Source organism: Balaenoptera borealis (assembly GCF_965194805.1).
Source record: "Balaenoptera borealis genome assembly, chromosome: 3".
Classification (NCBI taxonomy): domain Eukaryota; kingdom Metazoa; phylum Chordata; class Mammalia; order Artiodactyla; family Balaenopteridae; genus Balaenoptera; species Balaenoptera borealis.
In genome coordinates this window covers 54,112,255-54,139,822 of record NC_138866.1, presented here as the reverse complement: position 1 = coordinate 54,139,822, position 27,568 = coordinate 54,112,255, and the positions used below count along the sequence as shown (strand labels likewise).

The window sequence follows — 27,568 nt, the reverse complement described above, 5'->3', positions numbered from 1 at the left end:
CAGTCAATCTCTTCTAGGATTGAAGACTGACGAGAAGGTATTTCCAGTTCTGCTTACACTCTTGAAAAATTAAGTAGAGGGGGAAAAAATCTTTAACTGTGTATAGTGATGGATGTTAACTAGACTATTGTGGTGATCATTTTGCAATATATATAAATACCGAATCATTATGTTGTATACCTGAAAATAATATGACGTTGTATGTCAATTATACCTCAATAAAACAAATTAAGTACAGGGATCTCAACAGCAGGGTAGGGAGGAGGGTATCAAAAATCAATGGAGGACTTCCCTGGTGGCGCAGTGGTTAAGAATCTGCCTGCCAAAGCAGGGGACACGGGTTCGAGCCCTGGTCTGGGAAGATCCCACATGCCGCAGAGCGACTAAGCCCGTGCACCACAACTACTGAGCCTGCGCTCTAGAGCCCGCGAGCCACAACTACTGAAGCCCGTGTACCTAGAACCCGTGCTCCTCAACAAGAGAAGCCACCGCAATGAGAAGCCCGCGCACCACAACGAAGAGTAGCCCCGGCTCGCCGCATCTACAGTCCGTGCGCAACAACAAAGACCCAACGCAGCCATAAATAAATAAATAAATAAATAAATAAGAAATCAATGGAGATAATATCTGACTATTAATGTTATCTTTTTTCCAGTTTTACTAGGTATAATTGACAACGTTGCTGGAAGTTGTAAGGCAAAGTACCAGAAAGAAGGGAGCTGGCCAGAGAAAGAGATCCAGAAATCTGCACTGGGTCCCCTTGAGATTTTGCCAAGTATTAAGGTATACTCACACACACAGAGAGAATCTACAAAGCTGCACAAAGAACCACTACTGGAAAAAGTATAACAACCAGGCGGCTGTGAACTGAACAACTACTAGAGTTCACGTAAGTCTGGGAGCCATTCGAGTCTGATCTCCAGAGTGGAGAGACCTTACTAAAAATCCTGCAGCATTCATTAGAGACCTCATAAAAATACACTTTTAGAGTAGGGCTAATCTAGTCCTAAAAGGCCACTTTATACCACCTTAATAATACTTAAAAACAAGCTTCATACTAACCACAAATATGTAGAAACTGAAATTTAAATACTACCATTTACAATTGCTTCAAAGAAAACCAATTACTTAAGTGTAAATCTAACAAAATGTGTACTGAATCAGTATCCTGAAAATTACAAAATGCTGATAAAAGAAACTAAAGAAGACCTAAATAAATAGGAGCCACACTGTGTTCATGGACTGGAAGATTAAATATAGTAAAGATGTCAATTCTCCCCAACTGATTGATAGGTTTGATGCAATTCCTATCAAAATCCATGAAGTTTTTTGGTAGACATAGACAAGCTTATTCTAAAATGTATACAGAAAAGCATAGTACTTAAAATAGCTTAAAAATTTTTTGGGAAAAAGAAGAATAAAGTGGGAGGAATCACTCTATTCAGTTTTAAGGCTTACTGTGTTGACTCCCCAAGACCACCTCCAGGTTCGATGATTTGCCAGGAGGACTCACAGGATTCAGCATAATCATACTCGTGGCTATGATTTATTACAGCATAAAGATATAAAGCAAAATTAGCAAAGGAAAAAGGTGCATGGGGCAAAGTTTGGAGGAAACCAGGCACAAGTTTCCAAGAGTCCTCTCCCACTAGAGTCACAGGACTTGCTTAATTTTTCCAATAACAAGTTATGATAACACATGTGAAATATTGTCTACCAGAGAATCTCATTAGAGACTCAGTGCCAAGGTTTTTAATGGGGACTAGTCACATAGCACACTCTGCCTAGCACAATCCAAAATTCCAGATTTGCAGAAGGAAAGCAGGTGTTCAGCATAAACCATCATTGTTTACACAGTTTAGGCACAATGAGCTACTCTTACCAGTCAGGGTGGTCATTATCAGTTAGGAAAGTCCTCCTGAAATCCTAATTTCCAGATGCTAGCCAAGGGCCAACCTTGGAAGCAGATCTTTCTAAGGACAGCAGTGACAGGTCTATTAACTTTTTTTGCATGCCATACAGCTGTATGCCTACATAGCTATACTAATCAAGACAGTGTGGTATTGGCAGAGGGACAGACATATAAATCAATAGAACATAATAGAGAACCCAGAAATGGACCCACACAGTTATCCCCAACTGATTTTTGACAAAGTTACAAAAGCATTTCAGTGGAGAAAGAATAGCCCTTTTTCAATAAATGGTGCCAGAACAATTGGACATGTAGACACAAAAAGATGAACCTTGACTTAAAACTCACATGTAATACAAAAATTAATTTAAAATGGATTTTGGACTTAAATATAAAACACAGAATTATTTAAAAGTTTGGAAAAAACATAGGAAAAATCTTTGGGAGGTAAGGCTAGGCAAAGAGTTCTTAGACTTGATAACAAAAGCATAATTTATAACATAAAAAATTGATAAATTGGGCCACATCAAAATTTAAAACTTTTGCCCTGTGAAAAACCCTGTTAAAAGGATGAAATGACAAGATAAAGACTGGCAGAAAATATTTTTAAACCACAAATCCTACAAAGGTTTGAATCTAGAATATACAAAGAGCTCTCAAAAACAGTAAAAAAAAAAAAAAAAAGACAACAAACAATCCAATTAGAAAATGGGGAACAGACACGAACAGACATTTTACTGAAGAGGATATACAGATGGCAAATAAGCACATGAAAATATGTTCAATATCACTGGCCATTAGGGAAACACAAATGAAAACCACATTGAGATAGTACTATACATCTATGAGAATGGCTAAAATAAAATGTTTAGTTATAACACCAAATGCTGGTGAGAATTTGGAGAAACTGGATCGCTCATACACTGCTTGTGGGATTGTGAAATGGTACAACCACTCTAGAAAAAAAAGTATGACAGTTTCTTACAAAACTATATAAGAAGTTACCAATGACCCAGCAGTTGCACTCTTAATTATTTAGCTCAGAGAAATGAAAACTATGTACACACAAAAACCCATACACAAATGTTCATAGCAGCTTTATTCATAATTACCAAAACATGTAAAAAAACTCAAATGTCCTTCAACACATGTATGGTTAACCTGTAGTATAACCATAACATGGAATACTATTTAGTAATAAAAAGGAATGAACTATTGATACACACAACAACTTGGATAAATCTCAAGAGAAATATGCTGAGTGAAAAACCCACTGTGGTGGTTAAAGAATATCACAAGAGATTCTTGTGATGGAACTGTTGTGTATCTTGATTGTGCTGGTAGTCACACAAATCTACACATGTGATAAAATTGCATGGAACCAAATGTAAACACACACACACACATATAAGTGCATGTAAAACTGATGAAATCTGAATAAGGTCACTGGGTTATTATCGATATAAATTTCCAGGTTGTAATATTATACTATAGTTGTGCAAGATGTTACCATTAGGGTAAACTAGCTGAAGGGTACATGAGAGCTCTCTGTGCTATTTCTTACAAGTGCATATAAATGTAGAATTATCTCAAAATTGAACTTAAAAAAAAAAAAGCTTCCAAAGAATCAAACTGATATGTAAGTTAACTGTCTGCCAGAAGAAAACACTCCATTAAGAACAACAAAATCTAGACTCACAACAAGATAGCATTCATTTTGAAGAGCATACTTTAAAAATTACTAGGCATGTAGAGAAGCAGGAAAATATATCTATAACTAAGAAAAAAAAAAATCCCTCAATAGAAACCAACCTAGAAGTGACTGAAATGATGAATTTACAGACAAGAATTTTATAATAGCTGTTAAAAATATAGTCAATGATTTAAAGGAAAACATTAATATAATCAAGGAAAAATAGGACATCTCAAAAATTTTTTTAATTGTTAAATACAAAAAGAAAGAAAAAAGATCCCACAACTGGAAAGATATAATAACTGAAATGAAAATCTTACTAAATGGATTTCACACCTGATTAGACTCTGCTGAAGACAAGTAAACTTGACGAGAGGGAACTGAAAAGATCCTAAGCAAACACAGAGAAGAAAAACAGCTAGAAAAAAAAATGAACAGAGCCTTCGTGGATTATGAGATAATATTAAGTGGCTACCATATGTGTAACTGAGGAAGAGAAAGACATTGGCACAGAAAAATACATTTTTTCAAGATAATGGGAATTTTCTTCTTCAAAATTTCATGAAAAACATAAAACCAGAGAACCAAGAAGCTCAATGAAGCAAAGCAGGATAAGGGGGGAAAAAGCACATCATAATCAAATTTCTGAAAACCAAAGATAAAGAGAAAATCTTCAGCACATTCAGAAAAAAAAAAAAAGAGACATATTATACTCAGGGTCAGTAAGAATTACCACTGGCTTCTCAAGAGAAAGGATGCAAGTCAGAAAACAATAAAATGAATATTATCTTGGTGCTGAAAGAAAAAGGCTATCTAAATTCTACATCTAGAATTTCAATAATAATGAATAATGATTAAAAATTAAGGCAAAAATAAAGATACTTTCAAAAATACAAAAGCAAAGAGAATTCATCATCGACATATGTTCCAGTTGTGTATTACTTGGTAATAAACTACTCGAAACTCTGTGGCTTGAAACATCACACATTTAATTGTATTTTACAATATTATGAGTCATTTATGCAAGATGTGGTTAGGTGAGCCTTTTTTCTCCATTAACATCAATTGAGTTTACTTGGAGGTGTTCACTCATCTGATTTCATATACGTGGCTTCTCTTACATATCTAGCACAGTGGCAGAGATGGCTAGAAGGCCAGGCTAGGAAGAGACTATGGACCGAATGTTAGCGCAAGTTCCTGTGCCAGATGCACAGTGAGGCCAAACAAACCGAAACATCAGAGTTTGGAGCAGAAAAAGGGCTATTGCAGGACCATACAAGGAAACAGGTGACTCGTGGCCCCAAAAAACTCAAACTCCCCGAAGGCTTTCAGCAAAGCATTTTTAAAGGCCAGGTAAAGGAAGGGGATCACAGGGTATGTGATCAGCTCATGCACAATTCTGATTGGCTGATGGTGAGGTAACAGGGCAATGTCACATTATCTATCCTTAGGCGCCAGCAAGTCTGGTGCTCATGGTCATCAAGTAACATCTTCCATTTGGTGGGGGATTTTCACATCTGTAAAACAACTCAGGAAATGTGCATCAGACACTTATTATCTAGGTACTTCAGAGAGGAACTAAAGCAGAGGATTTGGGGGAAGGGCCTGCCCCAGGAAGGCCCTGTAGGGTCCTGCTCAGTTACACAAGGAGACTACATGCAGCCTCACCAACATGGGACCTCAGTGTGGTCAGACTTCTTACCTAGTGGCTTCAAGAGCAAGAGTTTTAGCAAATAAGATAGAATCTACATCGTCTTTTATGACCTAGACCCAGAATTCACAAAGCATTACTTCTGCTGTAATCCTATTAGTTGAAGCAATCACAAGCTCATGCATTTTAAGGAGAAAGAACATAGACCTCTAGATGGGAGGAATGCCAAAGAATTTGTAGAAATGATTTTAAAATTGCCACTGTCTTCTCTCCGGCCCAAAATTATTTACATTCCTTCCTCATGCAATATATATTCACCTCTTCCCAAGACTCTCCAAAAGTCTCATCCCATTATGGCATCAAGCTGAGGTTCAAAGTCCAGAATCTAGGACTTCCCTAGCGGTCCAGGGGATAAGACTCCGTGCTTCCACTGCAGGGGGCCCAGGTTCAATCCCTGGTCGGGGAACTAAGATCTCCAGGATCTTATCATCTTAATAAGCCCAGGTATGGATGAAGCTCCATAAAGTTTCTTAGGTTCAGATCTTGATCTGAAAACCTGCAAACTAAAGAAACAAGTTGTCTGCCCCACACGTATCCAAAATACAGTGGTAGGATAGGCATAGAGTAATTGCAATAAATAAATATCCATTTAAAGGAAGAAAACAGGAAGTCACCAATCCACTGAAATTTTAAAATCCAGCTGAGTATATGTTACCTGTTTGTGACTGGGGCCCAACCCTGCTCCCTGGGAATGACTTTCCATGATTTTTGGCTCTTTCCTCTGAGATCTTGGTTTTGCCCTCTAAGTCATTCTTCTGTCCCCATAGAGCTATCCCATTTCTGCAGCTTAGTAGCCTACTCAGCCTGCTTCCTGCCCACAGAAGTTTGAGGGTCCAAAAGATTTTTTTCATTTTGTACAGTCTGGTTTTCTCAGTAAAAGCTAAACTAACTACTATAAAAATTTGTGGATTTTTTGTGAGTCAATTTATAATTTATTCCATTAGATAAAAGCCATATACACAAATACCTTCTAGATAAGTTCTTTTCTACCTTGGGCTCCCTTTTGGGCTGCTGTGGGACAGTGTCCTTAATATTCTTAGTAGACTTGTTGTTTAAGATTCTTAGAAACCTTATTGTCTAACAATTGTTTGCTTAAACAATTGTTTATTGTTTAGAACCACTTAAGAACTTTACAAGGCCTTTTATCTGTTTCTGAACTCTTAACAAAAGATTTTACAATCACACCCTTGGCTTCATCTCTACCTTGAGTCCATGCTTTTCTAACAGGGCCTTGGATTTGATCTTTGTCCTGTGGCTCTATCTTACTTTGAGTATCTTCTACTGGGAGAAACTAAGGATAAGAAATCATTTAATTTTCAGATCTTGTTCTACACAGTTCCTCTAAATTCTGTTTGAAAATTGAATAATTCCTTCTTTAGTACAGCTTTGTCCACCCATACATTATGATGCATAGTTTAAACACAGATAAACAAAAAACAGTTGACACCTTGAACATTCTGCCTGGATATCTCCTAAGCCAGATCCATCAGTTCATTAAATATATTTTCTAATTCTCCACGTTATCACATTTGCTAAACCATCTGCCATGACATAACAAGAGCCTTCTTTCCTCGAGCTTCCAATGACATTTTTCTTATTTTCCTTTAAGTCCTTATTGACACCCTCCTCGATGCCTATCAGGATTCCACTAACAGTCTTCTTGAAGCCCTTTCAACTTCTGCCTGACATACTGTCCCAAAGTCAATGCCACATGTTTTAGGTTTTTGTTACAACAGCAGCCCCAATCTTGTTCCACTTATGTAATGCTGCATAACTATTCCAAAAATACATGAAAAAACAATGATTTTATTACATCTCACAATCAAGAAAATCAGGAATTTACGCAGGTTTTAGCTAGGTACTCATTCTATTCTTTGTGCCATCAACGTGTTATTGAATGCAAGTCTATGTGCCCAGTGACGCACAATGAGGCCGAACAATACCAAAACGTCAGAGTTTGGAGCAGAGAAAGGTTTATTGCAGGGTCATGCAATGAGACAGCTGGCTCATGTCTTAAAAACCCCAAATTCCCCGAAAGCTTTCAGCAAAGCTCTTTTATAGGAAAGGGAAGGGAGGGGTGTGGTTAGTTGTTGCAAACTTCTTGGTGTCAGATCCTTTGTTTTTGAGGTCAGGTTATGGTCAGGTCACAATGTTCCTGTAAACCTCTACCAAAAGAAATGTTTTTCTCTGTTCTGACAAGAAAGAGCAAGATCCCAAGGCTCAACTTTCTCCCTCCAAGGTCCAGGCTCTGGCTAAGAGAGGGACCCTGTGCAGGCTGGTTACCCTGCCCGGGAGCATTCGTCCAGCACCCAGTCAGGGTCCTCCTGCCAGGGCCCAGGCCAGGCTGAAGAGGCAGATCTCAGCTGGTGGTGCCCTCAGGGCCAGGTCCCCAGACCCCACCCAGCCGTCATCACTGAGGAAGCCAGGTGCCCAGGACTCAGCCGGCCCTCAGGCTTTTCATTTAAACTGGAGAGAAGCAATTATTTAGGATCAATAGGAATACAAATACCAATCAGGTGAATTACCAGCTCACAACAATTGCCCCTATTGGAGAATAGCTCCAACCACAGAGGTGGACCTGAAGTAATGATGTGCAATGTGCTTGCAACTTAACCCTGACATTTGGCCACCTTCTAGGGGTAGATAACTGATCTAAGCTGGACCAATTTTTGAAATTTGCATGGAGAGACTGAAGCTGGGTAAAGCTGTTACCTTAAATAGCAGGGTCCATATACACCCATGGAGACCGCTGCCGCCGTTAGGTCATAGAAGCGGGGATAGGGGAGAGGTTCACTGCTGCTTCAAGGTCTGGGCCCGGCCAGTGGGTGACCAGTGGTGAGGGCTCTGGAGCTCTGCGGGATACAGCCTTCAGCCTGTCCCTGGGTCCCCAGCTCACCCGCCGGCCTGGAGGGCCCCAGGGAGAAGGCTGCCATCTCCCTCTCACTGCACTCTCCGCTGCGCAGACCACTGAGAGCTGATTGTTGGCGGAGCGGGACCTCTAACTGCCACGCTCAGGGTCTCGTGCTTATGGTCAAGCGCTAGTGGTTTCGTGCCCGCCCCACCCCTATTACCAAAGGAAGTTACTCAGTGGTATTCACCTGGCGAATGGGAGGCTTGGAGAGATCAAGACAGCTTCACTCACATATCTGGCACCATGGCAGGTTTAACTAGACTGCTAGGCTTAGCTGGCTCTGTTGACCAGAACGTGGTCTCTCCAGCATGGTGGTCTTCTTATATGGTGGTTCAAGTCTCTGAGCGCAAGTATCCAAGTAAATAAGACAGAAACCTCATGGTCTTTTATGACCTAGCCTCCGAAGTCCTAGCGTTTCATTTCTGCTGTGCTGTATAGGTCAAAGAAACCCCTAGCCTACCCAGATTCAAGAGGAGGAGACAGAGACCCAATGTCTCAGTGGAAAAAGTGTCCAAGAATGTACAGCCATTTTTAAAAACCAACATAACAAATCTGTACTACAGGAAACGTTAAAGGAAGTTCTTCAGGCTGAAGTGAAATGATACCAGATGGAAACTTAGGTCTATACAAAAGAATGAAAGGCATCAGAAATGGTAAATATGTAGGTAAATTAAAAGGACATTTTTAAATTGGACAAAAAATTATGTGCTATTTACAAAATAGAATACTTAACAGTAATAAGAATAATCTACATGGAACAACATGAATGAATCTCACAATGTTGAGAGAAAAAAGCTAAACATGAAAAGTACATATTGTATTATTCCATTTATATAATGTACAAAAACAGGCAACAACCAATCTATGCTCTTAAAAATCAAAAGAGTGGTAACTCGTGGGACAGCAGGTAATGACAGGAATGCGAGTTTGGGTCACCGGTAATGTTCTGTTTCTTGATCAGGGAGCTGTTTAGATATGTATGGTGGTTTAAAACATCTCCACAGATCCTTTGACACTCCTCCCATCAGAAAATGAAGACCAATTCCCTCTCTTTTAATATGGCTGGTCTTAGTGACTCACCTCTAGCAAACAGAATGCACTGAAACTGACAACATATGATTTCCAATGCTAGGTTAGAAAAGGCACTAGAATTTCCACCTGCCTCTCTTTCTTGGGACATTCACCCTTGGTACCCAGTCACCATGCTTTGCGAAAGTCAAGGAGTCACATGTAAAGGCCTTGTGGAGGTATTCTAGTCACAGACATAACTAAGTTTCCAGTCAACAGGTAGCATCAACAGCCAAACATGTAAGTGAAGGAAACTTCTGATGATTCCAGCCCCCAGCCTTCAAATTATCCCAGCCAAGCCCTGACCGAATTGCAAATTCATAAGCAAAATAAATGTTATTTTAAGCCACTAAATTTAGGGGTGATTAGTTCTGCAAGTATATGTAACTAGAACATACAACCAGTGTGCTTACTTTGTGAAAATTCATTAAGCTGCATAATTATGATGTAGTCGGTCCTCCATATGCATGGGTTCCACATTTGCAGATTCAGTCAACTGCAGATGAAAAATATTTTTTTTAAGTTCCAGAAAGTTCCAAGAAGAAAACATGAATTTTTTGCACATTGGCAACTATTTACATAGCATTTAAATTGTATTAGGTATTATACGTAACCTAGATATGATTTAAAGTATGTAGGAGGATGTGCATAGGTTATATGCAAAGACTACTCCATTTTATTTAAGAAACTTGAGCATGCAAGGATCTTGGTGTCCCCAGGGATGGAGGAGGGCCTGGAACCAATCCCCCATGGATACCAAGGGACAACTGTATACACTTTTCCGTACATATATTATACTTAGGTTTGAAATAAAAATCATATCCTGGAAACAAGCTCAAGTTTCTCATCAAATTTTTAGATTTTATTGAGATGTTTTATATAAATTCAATATTTCATATCTCCCTAACACTTTGCCTTTAACTTACAATTACATAATATAAAGAAAAATAATGGATTTTTTTCACTGCATCCCATATAGACACCTCCTAATCTCCATCAGTTTACCCTTGCACACTGCCCAATTCTGATCATTTATCATATGTGGATGTAAAAAAAGTTGGGAAGCACTGCTACAGGAGACATCTGCCCAGGACCTCTTCTTCTATAATATAGAGTCTCATTGTCCTTTGGGGAACTACCTCCCTTTGGGTGAATCAAGGTAGCTGAGACCTGATAATTGCTCAGCTTTTTAAAAAATCCTATTATACCTCACGTTCTTCCAATAAATTTCTCATTTTATTTAAGTTAGCAATATTTAGTCTCTATTCTCTGGACAGTACCTACTGATACATAACTCCAGTGCTAGCACACTGTGATCTACACATAGTTGATGATGAACAAATAAAACACAAAATGTTTATAAAATGATATTGGACAACTGATTTTTGTCAAAGCACAAAGGCAACACAGTGGAAAAAGAATAGCCTTTTCAACAAATATGGCTGGAACAATTGGTTATCCATAGGTAACAAATACGAACCAAAATGCCTCATACCATAAATAAAAGTTAACTCAAAATGCATCATAGACCTAAACATACAGCCTAAACTGTAAAACTTCTAGAAGAAAACATAGGACATGGCCTTTTTGAGTTAGGTTAGGCAAAGATTTCTTAGAAATGACACTAAAGGCATAATTCATAAAAGAATAAATTGGACTTTACTAAAATTTAAAACTTCTGCTCTTAAAAATACACTGTTAAGAGAATGAAAAGACAAGCCACATACTGGGAGAAGATCTTTGCGAAGCATATATCTGACAAAGAACTTGTATCCAGAATATATAAAGAACTCTGAAAATTTAAGAAAACAAACAACCCAACTTTTAAAAAATGTAACAAAGATCTGAGCAGACACTTCACCAAAAAAGACATGCAGATGGCAAATAAGCACATAAAAGATGCTCAACATCATTAGCCATTAGGAAAATATAAATTGAAACCACAACAAGATAACACTATACACCTATTAGAATGGCTCAAATTACAAACGACTGACTACACCAAGTGTCCATGAGGACATTTTATTTTATGGAGGAAATGGAACTCAAATACACTCCTGATGGGAATGTATTGTAAAATGGTACAACCACTCTGGGAAAAAACTTAGCAGTTTCTTAAAAAGTTTAACATACATCTACCTATGATTCAATCATTCCACTTCTAGATTTTTATCCAAGAGAAAAAGGAAATATATGTCCATACAAAGACTTGTACACAAATGTTCATGGCAACATTAATGGTAATAGCCCCAAACTAGACACAACCCAAATGTCCATCAACAGATGACCAACTACAGTGCATCCATATAAGGGAATATACTCATCAATACAAAGTAATGAACTACTGGTACACAAAACAACATGGATGAACGTCAAGATAATGACACTAAGTAAAAGAAACCAGACCAGAAAAAATATAATACATACTGTCTGATTCTACTTATGTAAAACTTTAGAAAAGAAAAATGAATCTATAATGACAAAAAGTAAAATAGTGGCTGCTTAGGTGTGGGAGGCATGGAGGGATAAGAGAAAGAAATTACAAAGGCGCGTGAGGAAATTTGAGGATGATGGATTTATTCACTTGATTATAGTGATGTTTTCAAGGGGGTATACATATATAAAAACTTATCAAGTTATACTCTTTAAATATGCTGCATATATTATGTCAATTATATCTCAATTAAGCTGTCTAAAAAAACCTTCAGCTCAGCCGTCAGATTTTGAAAGGAGCAGAAAGGATGCAGAATGGAAATCTTGGTTAAAGGTCTCAGTGAATTTTGTGAATTATCCAAGTATGCCAGGAATTTATGCTTCCTCTGCCTAGCCAAGCTTCAGCACAGTTTAAGGAGCCATCTCCCTGCTATTCTCCAGAAATGGTGACAACCGCCATTATTGGGTCTGTTTTCTGTTCGAAAATGACCCAATCAGTAAAAAACGAATTCTGTGTCTTGTGAGAGATTGTCAATTAAACATATAATCCACACTTATGAACATTTGTAAAGGGCTTTCTCCTTGCAAGATAATTTTAATATTGAGAGTGAACGTTTTGTATGTGAATTCCAATACAGACACACTCGTTATTTAATGCATCAGCACCTCAGTTTTCTCACCTGTGAAATGCCATAAGAAATAAGAAAAACCAGGAAGCTAAAAAGAGCAGATTTTGCCAGATTTATTAACTCTTCCTTTTTTGGGCAGAGCCTCTTTCTTCCCTCTCTGCTCTGAGAGGTGTCCATTTCTTCCCAACTCCACCAGCAGTAATTATCTTGAGTGAGTCAAGCTTCTCTCCCAGAAGTTTCATCCCTCTATCACTAGACTCCCCAAGAGAGGTCCAAGAGGAAGGTCCCTGCCATTGCCCTGGCTGGCCATTAAATTAGTCAAGAAGGTGTCCAAGACTCTACTGTGACTGGGTACCACACTGATGTCTTGGGCTGGCCTTGAGCTCTGTGCATTGTGTATTCTGGAGGTTGAGCTTCACTTTCCAGACAATCATTTTTTGTTGCACGGCAGGATGGGGAGTATCTCAACAGCATCCCCATTTCTAATTGCAAGTGGAGATAGTTTTCCAGGATGGCCTGTGTTCTCCGGAAGCAGAGCCATGTGGGCTTTGACTCTTTAAGGGAGGATACAAGAACAAGGACCCACAGAACAGGAAAAGTGGTTGTGTCCACAGACTGTAGCATTAAGAGGCTCTAGCTTCAATTTCCAGCTGTCAAAATGTGTGGGACTTTATCACCTCCAAAACTCAATTTTTTCATCTCTATAATGGGGCCAAAGCCATCTAATTTATTTAATTGTTATTAACTTCCATTATAAATTACAGCAGACTGGCCAATTATTAACTTGAACACTAAAAATAGCATTTAACACACTAACTCAATTTTTTATTAAATATATACTTAAATCAAATGCTTGAATAATTATAACTTACGGAGAAAACAAAGCTTTCCTCTTCTGAGTTAAGAATTTGAAAAGACGAGACGTAGAAGCAAACCAAAATCAAATCAAGTCCTAAAACGATATAAGCCTCAAGAAGCCAAGCAGGTTTGCCAACAAAGCTCCGCCTCCGTGCAAACTCTGCCCACTTCCGGCTGCCCCACCCACTTTCGAACACTGGAACACCGCCCCTCTCTGCGAGGTCCCGCCCCATGCACCTGATCCTGGTTCCCATTGGGCGAATACGAAAGCTCTATATACACCCAACACACGCACTTTTGGCAGGGGCGTCTTCGCGCCTGCGCAGCAGCATCGTCAGGCTGCTGGGCACTGGGACTGGGCACTGGGGACTGGGGACTGGGGACTGGGGGCTGGGGGGAGGGGGGCGGAGGTCAGGCCGAATCTTCCTCCGTAATAAGAAGCTACGCGTCCCGCGGTCCTGGCTCCGTGGGTCCGGTCGGATCGGGCCTGGGCGCTGGAGCTGCTGTGGCTGCCGCCGCGGCGAGTGCGATGGAGGCTGTGCCGGGGCCCAGCGGTCACACCGGGGAAGGCCGAGACTGCCGGAGGTTCTAGTAGATGAGGCGGCGGTGGCGGCACGGGCTCTCCATGAGCAAGCGGCGGCGGCGACGGGTGCGGGAGCACCGGCGGTTTTCGGTCCCCGGGGAGGTACGAAAAGTCGGCTTCCTGGTGGACGGAGACTGGCCGGTGTGAGAACGCCTTCCGCGGCCCGGCCCTCCCGCCCATTACCCGCAGTCCCAGGCGCTCATCGGGCCACTGCCTGGAGGCGGGCAGGGAACGCCCAGCTCTTTCACCGGCTCCAGATTCGGGGACCCGCCCGCCGTGCGCGGCCAGCCCTCAGTGCCAGGCCTTCCCCGGCTGCGGACCCGGGGCGGGGTGGGCGTGGCCGGAGTGCGGGGGGCGGAGGTGAGCGCCCACCGCGCGCCCAGCCAGTCCTTGCGCCCAGCCCGGAGCTGCTTCGAGCGGGAGCGCAGTGCCGTTTTCCAGATTATTTTGGGGCGCTGACTCGGTAGGGTACCCGTGGGACCCCCGAGCTGTTAGGGCGTCCGGCAGTCAATGCCTTGGGCAAATGGTCTGGTCCTCCCGACCTGCGTGGAGTACAGATTGTCACCCTTGGAAACGACCGTAGAAGAAATGTGTCATTTTGCCAAGGAAATAGAAGTCCAGGGAGTTTTCCAGATTTATTCAAACTGGAGGGCCTGTTGAGGCAGGGGGAAAAAGCCAGCAGAATACCTTCTCCAGGTCTTCTAAACAATGTTTTTGACCGTGTGGCCAAACTTAAGACAATTTTAAGTAAAGCTCTTTGCAGCCATTTTTTCATTTCTTTTAGCCGCTTTTTTTTTTTTTTTTTTTTGGTAATTTACTTTGTAACAAATCACCACGGTACTGCAGAAGCTACACTGTCTTCTAATTCTTTCCATCCTCTCTTACCTCCTTTTTTTTTCCCCCAGGAAAAGGCTAAAGAAATTAGTTTCATTTTATGTATGTGTATATATTTTTTAATATATATATATAATTGTAGTTTAATTCTCTTAGAGTGTAACTTGCTTTACAGAGCTATAGTTACTCATTTGGTCATGTCTAAAAGATAATTTGGCAAAAAATACTACAGAAATTTACAGTTCCTTTCCAGTGCAACATTTAGGAATCTGAACTCGGGGTCTTAATCATATGACCTTGCTACAGAGTTCTTTAAAATGCAACAGAAATCAGTCAAACCATGAAGAAAGTTATTTTCATTTTTAAAGTATTTAAATGCCTTGTGATTTTTAAAAAATATGCTCTGAAGCATTTCTTCTTCATTTAGAAGAAACTGAGTTTGTGTTTCCTAGGCTCTAAATTTTCCACTCCCTCTTATTCCTAAGTGGTTAACTAGAGCCCACATGTTACCAACTATATATAAACATCTACACTTCAGGCTAAATATAGTGTTGAATATTTTAGAGTCCATAGTATCTTGCCGAAGTCAAAAATACTCTGTGTGTGTGGTAAAACTGAATTTTTAGTCTGCTAGTGTTACAAAATCGGTTTGAACTTAATTTTTCACACAAAACACATAGGTCTGCAACACTGAGTGTTGGATTCCTATTGTGCTTGGGAGGATGTGGCACTTGAAAAGATAATCAAAGTAAGACACTGACCTCAGTCAATAATTTCTCTGTTCCTATTCCTCGGATGCTTCCCATTTTCATGAAAACGGAAGGATGAAACATATTGGAAAACCCTGTGATGTTTTTAGTTTAGACATGTGTTTGTCCCAAATAAAGTAAAGCAATTTTTTCAATTCAGTTTCATTAGGACCTCATTCTTTAATTTTTTTCAATTTTGCTTTATATAACATACATATGACACCAACATGTTTATTAGAATACTGTCAATGATGTTAAAACCAAGTGCTTAGCTATCCTCAAGGTTGGGGGAAAGATAGGTACCAGTTTAAATAGGGAGGACACCTCAGTTCATTCCCAAAACATGCAGAGAGGAATCAAGATAATTATCAAGTTCTGAATCAGCTCTTCCCAGCATGGCCTCTGTAGTTAAAATGATAGGATATCTAGCATGGTCCTAAATTTCAAGTAAAAATCCCAAAGTGCATAGAAATGATTTTTGTTTTAGCTGTGCTACTATTCAATTAAGTTCTCACAATTACTCTTCATATGTTGTCTTTCAAAGCCAGTTGGTCATTATTCTGTAGCCCAACAAAGCATTCCATTATCAATTTCATAAGTGAAACCACACATATTATCAAGAAAATGAAGTACAGCTTATATTTTGAGGGGAGGAAGAGGTTTACATTAGGAATACACCCAACCAAATTTAGACTGTATCTTTAAATAGTTTTATTTTTATTTAGGATTTTTTTATTACAGGGTTTTCCTCTATGACTGATAAAATCTGCAATATAATTAATATAAAGGCCTATCAAATGACCATTCCGTACCTCAGGAAAAGGTTGCAGCTTCTTAAATGGTCTTTCCAGAGACCATGCAGGTTGCCAAAAAATGGCTCGTAGCTTAAGTTGTTTTAAATTTTTTTGTTACATTGGGGGGTCCATCTAACCAAATTTAATTTGAATCTTTAGATACCTTTATTTTCATTTAAACATATCTCATGCATTTAAAATATAAAGTCAAATTTACGAGTACTATCTTAAACTTTTAAAATGCAGGATGAAGACACTGTTTGAAGAGATCAAAGCATCAATTAAAAATAACTATAACCAAGATCGCTCATTTTGGAGGCCTGTTCTTCCTTGGGGAGGTGTTTTTACTATCAAAGCTGGCCGCAAAGCAGTATCCTGTACACCACTCTATGTTGAAATAAGACTGAAAAATACCTGCACCATAGATGGATTCTTGATGTTATTGTATGTTATTCTCAATGAAAATGAAAATTTCCCCAGGGAACTCTCTCTTCATTTAGGTAGAGAGTTTATAGACTGTTTTCTTTATTTAATGGACACCTACAGTTTTACAACCGTGAAGCTACTTTGGATTTGGGACAAAATGGAAAAACAGCAATACAAATCTGAAGTTCATAAAGCTTCATTAATAATTGATTTGTTTGGGAATGAGCATGATAATTTTACAAAAAATCTTGAAAATCTCATGTCGACCATACAAGAGAGTTACTGTTCCAACTGGCGATGCCCAACTCGAGTGCAGGAAGATCAGCAGCGCACAATTAATATAAAGTAAGTTGCTCTAAAGTCTGTTTTGTCACTTTTAGCAAAAATAGTATACTTTTTTATAATGAATGATATATAGAGAGATAGGGAGGTAGGTAGATAGATATAGTCAAAGTACTTCTTAAAGTACAGACCTGTGTAACAACTTACACATAAAGCAACCACGCAAATGCAAGACTCTTTATTAGGTCCCATGACAAAAATGTAACTCTTCTATTACATCCAAACATCTCAGAATTTACTTTACAAAACCAATTGATAACTATTTCACTTGCAAAGTAATGAACTATTCAGTATGCAAAATGTTTTCCTCTTGCTCAGAATTTACTAATATGACTGTGAAGATAACTAATTCCTTGTGTCACAAATTTAACCTCTTGAACAACACTTAATACTATATTGGGATGTTTCACTCTGAATGGATCTCTGTCAGGTAGGCTAGTTCTGCATGAACAGGAAGATTGAAAGTACTCCATGTCATGGCCAGGGCATAATTAGAGACAGGAACCCCAAACTTGGAATGTTAATACCTGAAGAGGACCTGGATGTGAGGAATTTTTCATTGGCTAGGAAAGGTTCTGATAGCTTGCTGAGTAGTTTTGGCTTTCGGAGAGAAGAAAGACCTCCAAGCTAGTAAATGACAGGTAAGAAGGCCAAACTGGCAAGCCCTAGTAGAGTATTGGGAAACATTAATGCCCCCAGGGAACATGAGCAAGAAAAGGGATAATTGCCAGTGGAGAAAAAAAACAGGACAGAAAAACAGACCCAAACACATTGCTGTCAGAAAGCCTACTTGGCCCTGTGGTCCAGGAAAACAGACCCAAACACATTGTTGTCAGAAAGCCTACTTGGCCCTGTGGTCCAGAAAAACAGCCTAATAGATTTGCTCCCTTTTGGGAATGTATGTCACATACCTGAACTTATTAAATTCACATTTTCTGTATAGCATATTTAGTTTAATACTATATTATAACATCATGCTACTTAGGGAAAGCTGAAGCTATGTTATTTTTTTTAGGGTCTACCAATTAATGTCTCTCTTGTTCTGAAGTACACTTTGTCCATTTTCCTGTATTGCTGATATGATGATGTTGGTTTTGAAATCTCCATCAGGGGAAAAAATTGTTACTCTAAATCATAATGGACTAAAAAAAGTGTTTCAGAAATTTGCCTTGTTTTTAAAAAAACTAGTATCTTTTTATATGTATATCTTTTGAAACTATAATGAAATATTTACAATCCTATATTAATACTAGTATTCTTTGCTTCTCAATAAAATATTTTTCATTATACTCTATATAACTTTTTAAGACTTTTGCCTTTTTTTTAATCCTATGTTTAAAACAACCTCTGAAGTATATAGGAAAAAATTTTTTTTTAACAAATCAGGAAGCTGAGACCAACAATGTCTGTAACTTGCATTGAGTCAGGTAACTAAGCAGCTTCTCTCCTAATTCTGGGTCCTGCTTTCTTCTGTCAAGACCAGAATCCACTCTATTGAATCCTTTCGGAAATTTTTAAAGTAACAACTGCATGTTTCAGGATCAGTTTACAGAAAGGTTTAATGTTTCTTGAAAGCTTCATGCATTAATGTTTATTAAGTTCAACTGGTTTCTATACTGTCTATAAGAAATACAAAGATGAGTAACAGAGGTTATACTTTGATATGTGGTTTGCTAATAATGAATGACCTGTAAAATTTGTTATCCTAATAATGTATTTACATGTAAAATATTGAAGCAGTTCTTACATGCATTTTGCAATTGTTATAGTCCTCCCCAAGAAATTCCACATGGAAACTTGATACGACTGGCTGTCGATGAGTTATTCTGTTCCAGGATTGAACTGTGTGAAGAGTGTGGGTGAGTGTATGATAGACATTTAAGATGAAAGTATTTGTATGTTTTTTATAAAGAAACCTGGACTGGTATGTTCTTTGATGTTAATATTTTATGAAATAGTAGCTCATAAGTATTTAGAAAGCCTAATATTTTTGGAATCTTAACACCTTCTAGTTTACTATGCTATTTTATGCTGTGTAGTCATTGTCAATATCACTTTATAGAATATAATACTACAGTTACTTGATGAATACAAAGCAAATGCCTTTTCTTTTTTTCCCCACTGCTGAGTAGGTACAATAAAACCTTGGTTAACCGGAACCCAGCTAATCGGGACCCTCAATTAAGTGGATTTTTTTCTGCACTCCTCATTTAGGAGAAAGAGGTAAATGACAACCAAAAAGTTCAACGTGGTTAAAAGTAAAAGAAAAGAAAAGAAAAAGGAAATCCAAAGGGGCAGAACATATTCATCCCAGTCTCAACAATTTTTATATCTACAGTATTGTACAATGAGAATTAATATTTAGAAGGATGATCCTACACCTAATTAATCACAAAAGAAGGAAAGAATAAAATACCTTCAGTTAATTGTACTTAAGTCCAGAAAGTGAACTAGTGTATTTTTGCAACAAATACTGAAACAAAATGGTTTTCTGGTAACTTAGTTTAGTCAGTGTTTTTTAACCAAAATACTGTGCCCTGAGCATTCCGGTTAATCGAGATTTTACTGTAAAATTGTGTTTGTTTTATTCTGATTCATATGCTTAATACCTGATACTACTAAGAAAACAGAATTTGCTTCATCCTAATAGCAAAAGGAAGCAATTAGGGAATTTCATCCAGTCTAAAGACGACTGTAACAGTCATCTTATTCCCTCTCTGCCATTATTCCCGTTTGAAACCAGCCTAGAGAAAGAAAAATGTATTTACAAATAAAAACTTTTCTATCAGTCTAAAAGATACATGTTTTTATAAGCTTAGATACACATAGCTAGCCTTTCCTGGAGTTTTAAAAGTATCATTTCCTATATAGAGAATCTCAAAGTTTATTAACTCTGGGAATTAGGCATATAAGGTATTAATATAGCCATACTGTTGATATATATCCATACCTGAAATAGATAATTATGCTTATTATGAAATTATGTAATAAAGGCAACACGGAGTGGTAAAAGGCAGCTTTGTCCCAAGTATAGTAAAGTTCATGCCTATTTTCAATTTTAGGTGTGGTGGCTTAAGGGAATTTTCCCAACGAGTGTTCTGCCACGGGGCACCCCCTTTTGTTGTCTTAAATATGCAGCATTGGAAATCTGAAGATCTGGCATATGTACCCTATTACTTGGATTTATCTGATCACAAGTAGGTGTTTTTTTGTTTGTTTTATAAAACTAGTAAAAAATAAATTTATTTCTATATTTTTCTGCTATTCTATCGTGATTTTGAGCAGCCCTTAAGGGAAATATGCATTGTTGGAAAAGTCATAGCTGTCTCTAAATTTATGTATCCTGGATAAGGTCAGAATCTACTGCAGGGAGTCATTGCTGGCAGTGTGCGTAGTGGTTAGGTGCTTAGACTATGGAATAAACTATGGAATAGCCCTACCTTACAAGCTATGTGACCTTGAGCCAGTAACAACCAGTTTATACATCAGTAAATAACACCTGGGTATAAGTCAATTTTCTTGTCTATTGAACAGAGATAACAGTATCTATCTGGTGCCATTATTGTGAGGATTTAATAAGATAGCACATGTGAAGTGTTTAGTACCTGAGACATAGTAAATAGTAAATTCTGGTTGGCTATTACTTGTATTTCAAGTCAAAGTAGTGTATAGTATGAGGTCATCATTTAAACATAAAATGTTACTGTCATCATTAGATTAAGATATCTGCATACAAATTAGGACATACAGGGTTCTTTTAACTTTTTGCCTTAAAAATTTTCTTGTGTGTGTTTTCTCTTATATAACAGAACCATGCAGATTATGGGTTAATCTGTTAAAATATGCTTTTAAAACTTCTTAAATTATAACAATTTTTAAAATTCTTAAACATCTTTCTCCAAATTACCAATTATAATACATGATTTTTACAGATGGATATCTTTTACAGAGAATAGAATGCAAATAATCTCAGTTTTTTATTAGTTAAGAATTTAGGGAATGTTTTTCTCAAGAACAAAGTATTGTGATTTTTCTTCTACACTTTGTCATTTAATTTGCAGGTATTTGTTGGAAGGTGCCACATTGTTTAACAAAGAGGAACATCATTATTCTGCAGCTTTTCAAATTGATGGACATTGGATGCACTATGATGGCCTCAGAAATGTGAATTTAATTTTGTTAAATAAACCCCCAGAGTTTCTCCTCTTGTCATCATTAGTTTATATTCGAGCAACAGAGAAATAAATATAGACTGATGCTAAATTAAATTGTTTTCCCTCCTGCCCATGCTCCCCCAGATGAAGGGCTTTTATTTTGTATATACTTGGTATCCAAGGAAATAGTTCAGCTATATTAGTTTCAGAGGTGTATTATCTAGTGTTTAGCCCCAGGTATATAGAGAATCTATGCAAAAATGTTTGTATTTCTTTTTTCTATATCCCAGGTTATTTTTATACAAGCATATTTTATGTTGAAATAAAATATATCTTGTAGCCTTTGTATATGTACCTCAAAGGTTTTTTACAGTTCTGTCTTTGAATCCGAGAAAATACTTCATCATTTGAATTCTCAGTTTTTCTTTTTGGATATCCAAATAAAACCTGGGTATAAGTCAATTTTCAGTTTATATAAATTTAACAGTTCAAAATGTATCTGACTGTGTTTATTTGCCCTACCTCACTATAATCCAAAGTGCACTACTGGATCTAGTATGGATTTGAATGTACAACTTATAGATGGCTTAGTCTATTTTACCTGTTGATTTGCCTAATGTTCCTGCAACAGTTTTTTAAAATACTTTGGTGAGAATGTTTTTCTGGACTTCAGTTATTTCTTTGTAATGGTAAATTACTTTAACCACTTGTTAAAGTATTAAAAACCTACCAGTGTATTTTAACTGTTAACTAAGCTCCCAAACTTATTGTTACAGATAAATTATATAACTAATCTAAATGTTTAAATTAAATGTAATAGGAGTTCTCTAGTAAAAATTTATTTTGCAGATAAGACAATTATAAAAAAAAAATGTTAGGCAAACTGTATGTTTACTAATGTTGGATGAATAATGGAAATGTAATTTAAATATGGATTTAAGAGAAAATGGGTGCCTGGGAATACAGTTGACCCTTGAACAACTCGGGGGCTGGGACCCTGACCCCCCACGCAGTCAAAAATCCCCATGTAATTTTACAGTCATCCCTCCATATCTGTGGTTCCACATCCTCGGATTCAAACAGCCTCGGATCATGTAGTACTGTAGTACATATTTATTGAAAAAAATACACGTATAACTGGACCCACACAGTTCAAACCCATGTTGTTCAAAGGTCAACTGTATTTCTCTTCCTAGTAAGTCATATTGGCACAGAGGAAAAAATACGTAAATTTTGGGGATAACATCTGTGTGCTCCCTTATAAGTAGTAAATTGATAGCATGAGGCTTTCTTTGATTTGTAATATAAATCACCAGAAATTTATAGTTATCAGAATATTATGTTTCTTTTCAAAGACCCTAAGTTCTCTTTTCCTTTTGCAATTTAAAGGAAAAAAATAAGTAATGTTCTCAAGGGAAAATACTTTTTGAAATCTATCATCATTTATTTTAGTGTTTTAAATAAATAGTCCATCCTAGGTTTTGGGTTGAGACTGAGCGCAATATATTTGGAGATTTCTACACAGCAACACAGTTCACTGCCATATACCAAATTGCTAAGGTTTAATTCAATAAATTAAGTCTTACATTGCACTGGTGCCATGTTGAGATAACTTACTGAAGAATGAATAAATGTGAGTGCAACGTTGATGAGGATGCCTTTTTATTTTGTGTAAAAAAGGAATATTCATAGTATTTGCTCAAAATAGTGATCTATTTTATTAAAAAAATTCACCCCAGAGTTTATTTAAATTGTTCCCACATGTATTTAAATAGGATTTGATTTATAGTAAACTTTTCTGGGGACACCTTACTGCATGAATCAACTGCATGAATCAAAGTATACAAAAACACAAATATTTGCATATACATAAATGGTATCATTAACAGAATTATTCCTGATGCAGATTTATTCTTTTATGAATTGCACTTTATTTGGAATAATACTAGTTTGTCACGAAACAATGACTTACCTACCTCACAGGGTTGTTGTGAGGCTTAAAATGTTTGTTAATATCTTGACTACCTTGAACATGCTAATAAAAAGAAATATTTTTTCTACCTCTTTCATGTACAGGCAAGTCTCCTAGATTCTCTATCACTAATGACCTTTTCAGATCTTTTTAAAAATTACTTAAGCAGTAGCTCATATCAGTAACGGAATTAATGTGTAATGAAATTTAAGTATGCCTTCTGGGCCCCAGATGGTTAGGATTTAAGGATAATAGGAATTTTGCTGTTATGGTGGTAATTGAAGAAATTATTCCCTGCTGACCAAATAGTGGGTAGAAAAGGGATGAAAAAATATGAAGTAAACAAGATTATCACAAAATGTGAAGCTGAGGGTATGGAAAATTTTGTATAACCTTAAACAGAGAAATCGGAATGCTGGGGGTGGGGATGGGCAAAAGATACGAGGGAAAAATCAGAATACGTTTTTAATCAAAGTGCCACAAATCACAACTATACCTATGGGGAGAGCAGAAATGATTTTAAAACCCTCACCTCAAGCAAAGGGAGATAAAGAACAAATAAAGCAAATTTAAGGGGAAATCTCCAACATTTAAGAAGTCTCCAACTTCTCTTCAGCCAAAGAAGCTTTACCCGCCCCCCACCCAAAACTTAACAAATAATCTTAGATTTATCCTTCAAAGTAGCTTTTCATTATTTGGGTTGACTTAACATCTGAGGCATTGTCACTGGATCGGATCCAATCAAAGAGAAAGAGGAACAAAAATCACCACCACGGGCATGCTTACTAGGGTGAATCCTAGGTTCTATTTCATTCTTAAGAGTATGAGCAAACAACTAAGCTATATAAGCAGATGACTACTGTGGCACATAAAAAGCTGTACGTATTGAGCATATATCAACAGTTTAGTTTTATACTTAAATGAGTTAATAACATTTAATTATTTGACAATAATTGTAATGCACTATACCTAAGCAGGAAAGGTAAACAGTTCATGTAAAAATGACTGCAATTACTACTGCTAAACTCCAGCCTAAGCGAACATTTATATTCTTCTCACCTTCCTTTGTTAAAATCAAAAGTTAAGATCACATAGCTTTTGAAGTTCATTTTAACGACTTGATGCCTTACTAACAAACAGGGTTCCTACCCACCCAACTGGCCCAGGGTTCACTGTCTGGTCAACTGGACAGCCTTTAACTTCAAATTTAATTTGATCTCAGGGAAAACAACCTTTTACTTTATTTCTGGGAAGTTGAGGAAGTTGGTGGGGAGGCCTCTGTAGCTAGAAGATTTCTTTATATGCTGATATCTACCTGAGGATATAAAATTATTTACCCTCAAAGAGCAATCAGTTCCACAGTCCACCCATTGTTTTCTCAATGAGGTCTATAAGGTAGCAAAAGGAGTACCACTGAAAATGAAAAAGTGAGCTACTCTGGTAAGGCCCTCAAAAATGATGTGGTATGGAACAAGAGCTTGAGGAGCCAATGAGCTGTGCAGACAACAGTGTGGTAAAATTAGAAACCTGCTGTTTGTACGCTTAGCTATATTTTTATTACTTGCTTGTTTTCCCTTTGAATTTTGTAAAGTCTAATTTTTCAGATGATTATACAAATAATACATAAATCAGTAAGAAATCAATAAACCCAAAAAAACTGTAAAGAAGAAAATGATCATCCATGATTTCTCCACCCAGTGATAATCATTGGTTCATACTGGTAAAGACTTTTTGAAAAGTCCAGCATGGCTCCACAGTACTGAAGAAAACTAAGAACCAAGGAGTTCGGGCTTTGAAGAAAGAAGTGTATACCCTTGGGGGCCAGCATAGCGGTGATAGAAGTAATCAGCTTGACAAAATGTGTACAGGAAAGTGAAACTCTGAAGGAAACTGCAGTGGCCACCTGTTCAGACATTTCTTTCTACCTGGACACTTGCCTTCAGATGCTTTTATTTTCTCAAATCTTCAAGAACTCATTATTCTACTTTATGAAAGATGTCATTCCTTTACGTTCCCCTACCTACATTTCAAAACTAGTATCCCAGGTGCCAGAGTTGGGAAGCAAGAAGACCCTGATGGTATAGACTGTCCCCAAACAGATACAACCAAATAGATTTTCTATATTTCCCTGTTAATCTAACAGAGAGTGTAACAAAGAAAAATCAAAGTACACTGAGCATAATTAGCTTGCTTTAAGAGTAGAGTAGGAAAAAGTTGGCTGAGAGAGTTTGTGAAGAGGGGGGAAACCAGCACGATAAATAGTTCTGCATACCCAACATATGGGAAGGAAGGAAAGGAGAAGAGGAGTGAAGGCAGGAAACACAGGAGAGTTGATTTGTGCTCAGGTCAAGAAGACACCAGGTTAAAGCTTAAATGAAATGGTTAGATGGTTAGGGAAATCTTTGCCCAAGCAGGCTAAGCTTGATTTGAGGGCTACAAGCTGGAACAAGTCAATAGCAGACGTACTTTCTCTGCAGCATCCATTTAATACATACTTAATATCCACTACTTGCTAATAGAATTAGAAATGATTTCTGCCCTGGAGGTATGCACACGTCTAAAAAGGGGGAACGGTGAGTCAATCAATGATGACTGTACAGAGGGAAGTACTATGGCAGGGTGAGCACCTCAGGCTCTGAGTACAGAGGAGGGACAGTTCTACAGACAACTGCTGTGAGGTCTTTGAAACAGTCCTTTCCCAGTTGCTACCTAGCATCCCTGGAGGAGGTTTTGGAGGAAAGAGACTACAGATTGTTCAACTTGTGATTTCAAAGGCAATTGTAAGGTCCTATTGAAACCGCACAACTCAGAGTGGGACTTGAACCACTGCATTTTAATTGAGATCACACACCAGGTCTCAGGACTTAATGAAGCTCAAGTTCTTTATGTTTTGTCACAAAAAGAGTTCAGTGAGAGACAAAGTGATAGGTAAGAAGTGGATTTATTTAGAGAGATACACATTCCATAGAATGTGGTCCGTCTCAAAAGGCAAGAACAGCCTTGGGAGAAACACAGTCCACAGACAGAGTGTGGGCCATCTCAGAAGGCAAGAGACCCCAAAATACGGGGTGGTTAGTTTTTATCAGCTGGATAATTTCACAGGCTAATGAGTGGGAGGATTAGTCCAACTATTTTGGAGAAAGGGTGGAGATTTCCAGGAATTGGGCCACCACCCACTTTTTGGCCTTTTATGGCTGCTCTCAGAACCGTCATGGCGCCTGTGGGTGTGTCACTTAGCATGCTAATACATTACAATGAATGTATAATGAGGCTCAAGTTCTACTGGAAGCTGAATCTTCTGCCATCTTGGACCTAGTTGGTTCCAACCAGTTTTAGTTGTGTCCTCAATGGCTATGTCATTCTTTTAAAGGTTGTGCCCTGTCCCCTTTCCTTCTGTTTCATTATTGCCTCTACATCTAACTTCAAAGCCTAACCATTTTTAATTTCCATTAGAAAGCTATAAATCCTAAAATTAAAGATAAAACAAATTTCAAACCCCATCAAATTTTTTTTTTTGATTGATTGATTGATTGCTATGTTGGGTCTTCGTTACTGTGCGAGGGCTTTCTCTAGTTGCGGCAAGCGGGGGCCACTCTTCATCACGGTGCGTGGGCCTCTCACTATCGTGGCTTCTCTTGTTGCGGAGCACAGGCTCCAGACGCGCAGGCTCAGTAGTTGTGGCTCACGGGCCTAGTTGCTCCGCGGCATGTGGGATCCTCCCAGACCAGGGCTCGAACCCGTGTCCCCTGCATTAGCAGGCAGATTCTCAACCACTGCACCACCAGGGAAGCCCCAAACCCCATCAAATTTTAAAAGAAATTTATTGTAGCTGAAGTTTTCCACAAAGAATTAATAATATCAAATATTTTCTAATTCTCATTGGAGGGAAGATAACTTGAGGAAAAACTGAGACAGCCATTGGGACCAGTCCTCTTTAAATACTCCTGGACTTGTGGAGGGACAGGATTGGTGATTCCAAACTCTTGCCATTTTCTTCATGAACACTAGGTGGCAGAAGCTCCCCAGTATAGAACGTAAAGGCCGGAGCAAGACCCATTCCTGAACTTTCTGGCCTTTAAAATTTGGGCAAGGCAAGTACAATTTTCCATCAGTTCTATGACACTATAAGCACTCATAGCTTGGGGATAACATACAATGGTGTTGTCTTTGATGAGGCTGACTATGCTTTCTGCCAACAACAACCCAGCTCAAATTATACCTGTAAATTGACTTCTGGGATTTCTTCATCACTTCCACAAACCTCATGTTTCTGGCCTCCTCTCTGCTTTCTTCAGCTCTTCTTTGAAAAGGGTTAGGAATTCCTGTCCCTAGAGAGTTTATGGAAATGACAGAAGACTTAATTCAGGATTGACATTTTTCACCTAGGAAAAAAATAATGGAATTTCAGACTTTTGAGGTGAATCGTGTTACATGATCACATTACCACTGGATTCTCTTTATTACCATCAGTTCTCGACTACTGATTTTCTTGATGTCAA

At 38.1% G+C, this 27,568-nt stretch overlaps 1 protein-coding gene across 5 annotated transcripts; it reads left to right on the top strand.

Moving 5' to 3' along the window:
* The first annotated feature begins 574 nt into the window (after nt 1-574).
* On the top strand, nt 575-23,170 carry DORIP1 (dopamine receptor interacting protein 1). 5 transcript variants are annotated; one of them, XM_082383818.1, is made up of 6 exons: nt 824-14,261; nt 16,422-16,619; nt 16,722-16,946; nt 18,713-18,802; nt 20,006-20,140; nt 21,005-23,170. In XM_082383818.1, exons 1-6 carry the CDS (start codon nt 13,447-13,449, stop codon nt 21,186-21,188), a joined length of 1,647 nt encoding a protein of 548 aa, XP_082239944.1. In that variant the 5' UTR covers nt 824-13,446; the 3' UTR covers nt 21,189-23,170. The 5 variants fall into 5 exon arrangements, with proteins under 5 accessions (XP_082239947.1, XP_082239946.1, XP_082239945.1 ...); XM_082383821.1 differs by lacking the exon at nt 21,005-23,170 and adding an exon at nt 19,076-19,166 and having other exon boundaries at nt 575-14,261; nt 16,422-16,946; nt 20,006-20,115; XM_082383817.1 differs by having other exon boundaries at nt 835-14,261; nt 16,422-16,946.
* The last annotated feature ends 4,398 nt before the right edge of the window (nt 23,171-27,568 follow it).

What these genes read in the sequence shown, in the direction of transcription:
- DORIP1 (XM_082383817.1), top strand. Translation starts at nt 13,447, where the DNA reads ATGCACCTGATCCTGGTTCCCATTGGGCGAATACGAAAGCTCTATATA. An exon ending in TATTTTGGGGCGCTGACTCG is followed by an intron (nt 14,262 to 16,421) that starts GTAGGGTACCCG and finishes TTTAAAATGCAG; the next exon opens with GATGAAGACACTGTTTGAAG. An exon ending in GAACTGTGTGAAGAGTGTGG is followed by an intron (nt 18,803 to 20,005) that starts GTGAGTGTATGA and finishes TTTCAATTTTAG; the next exon opens with GTGTGGTGGCTTAAGGGAAT.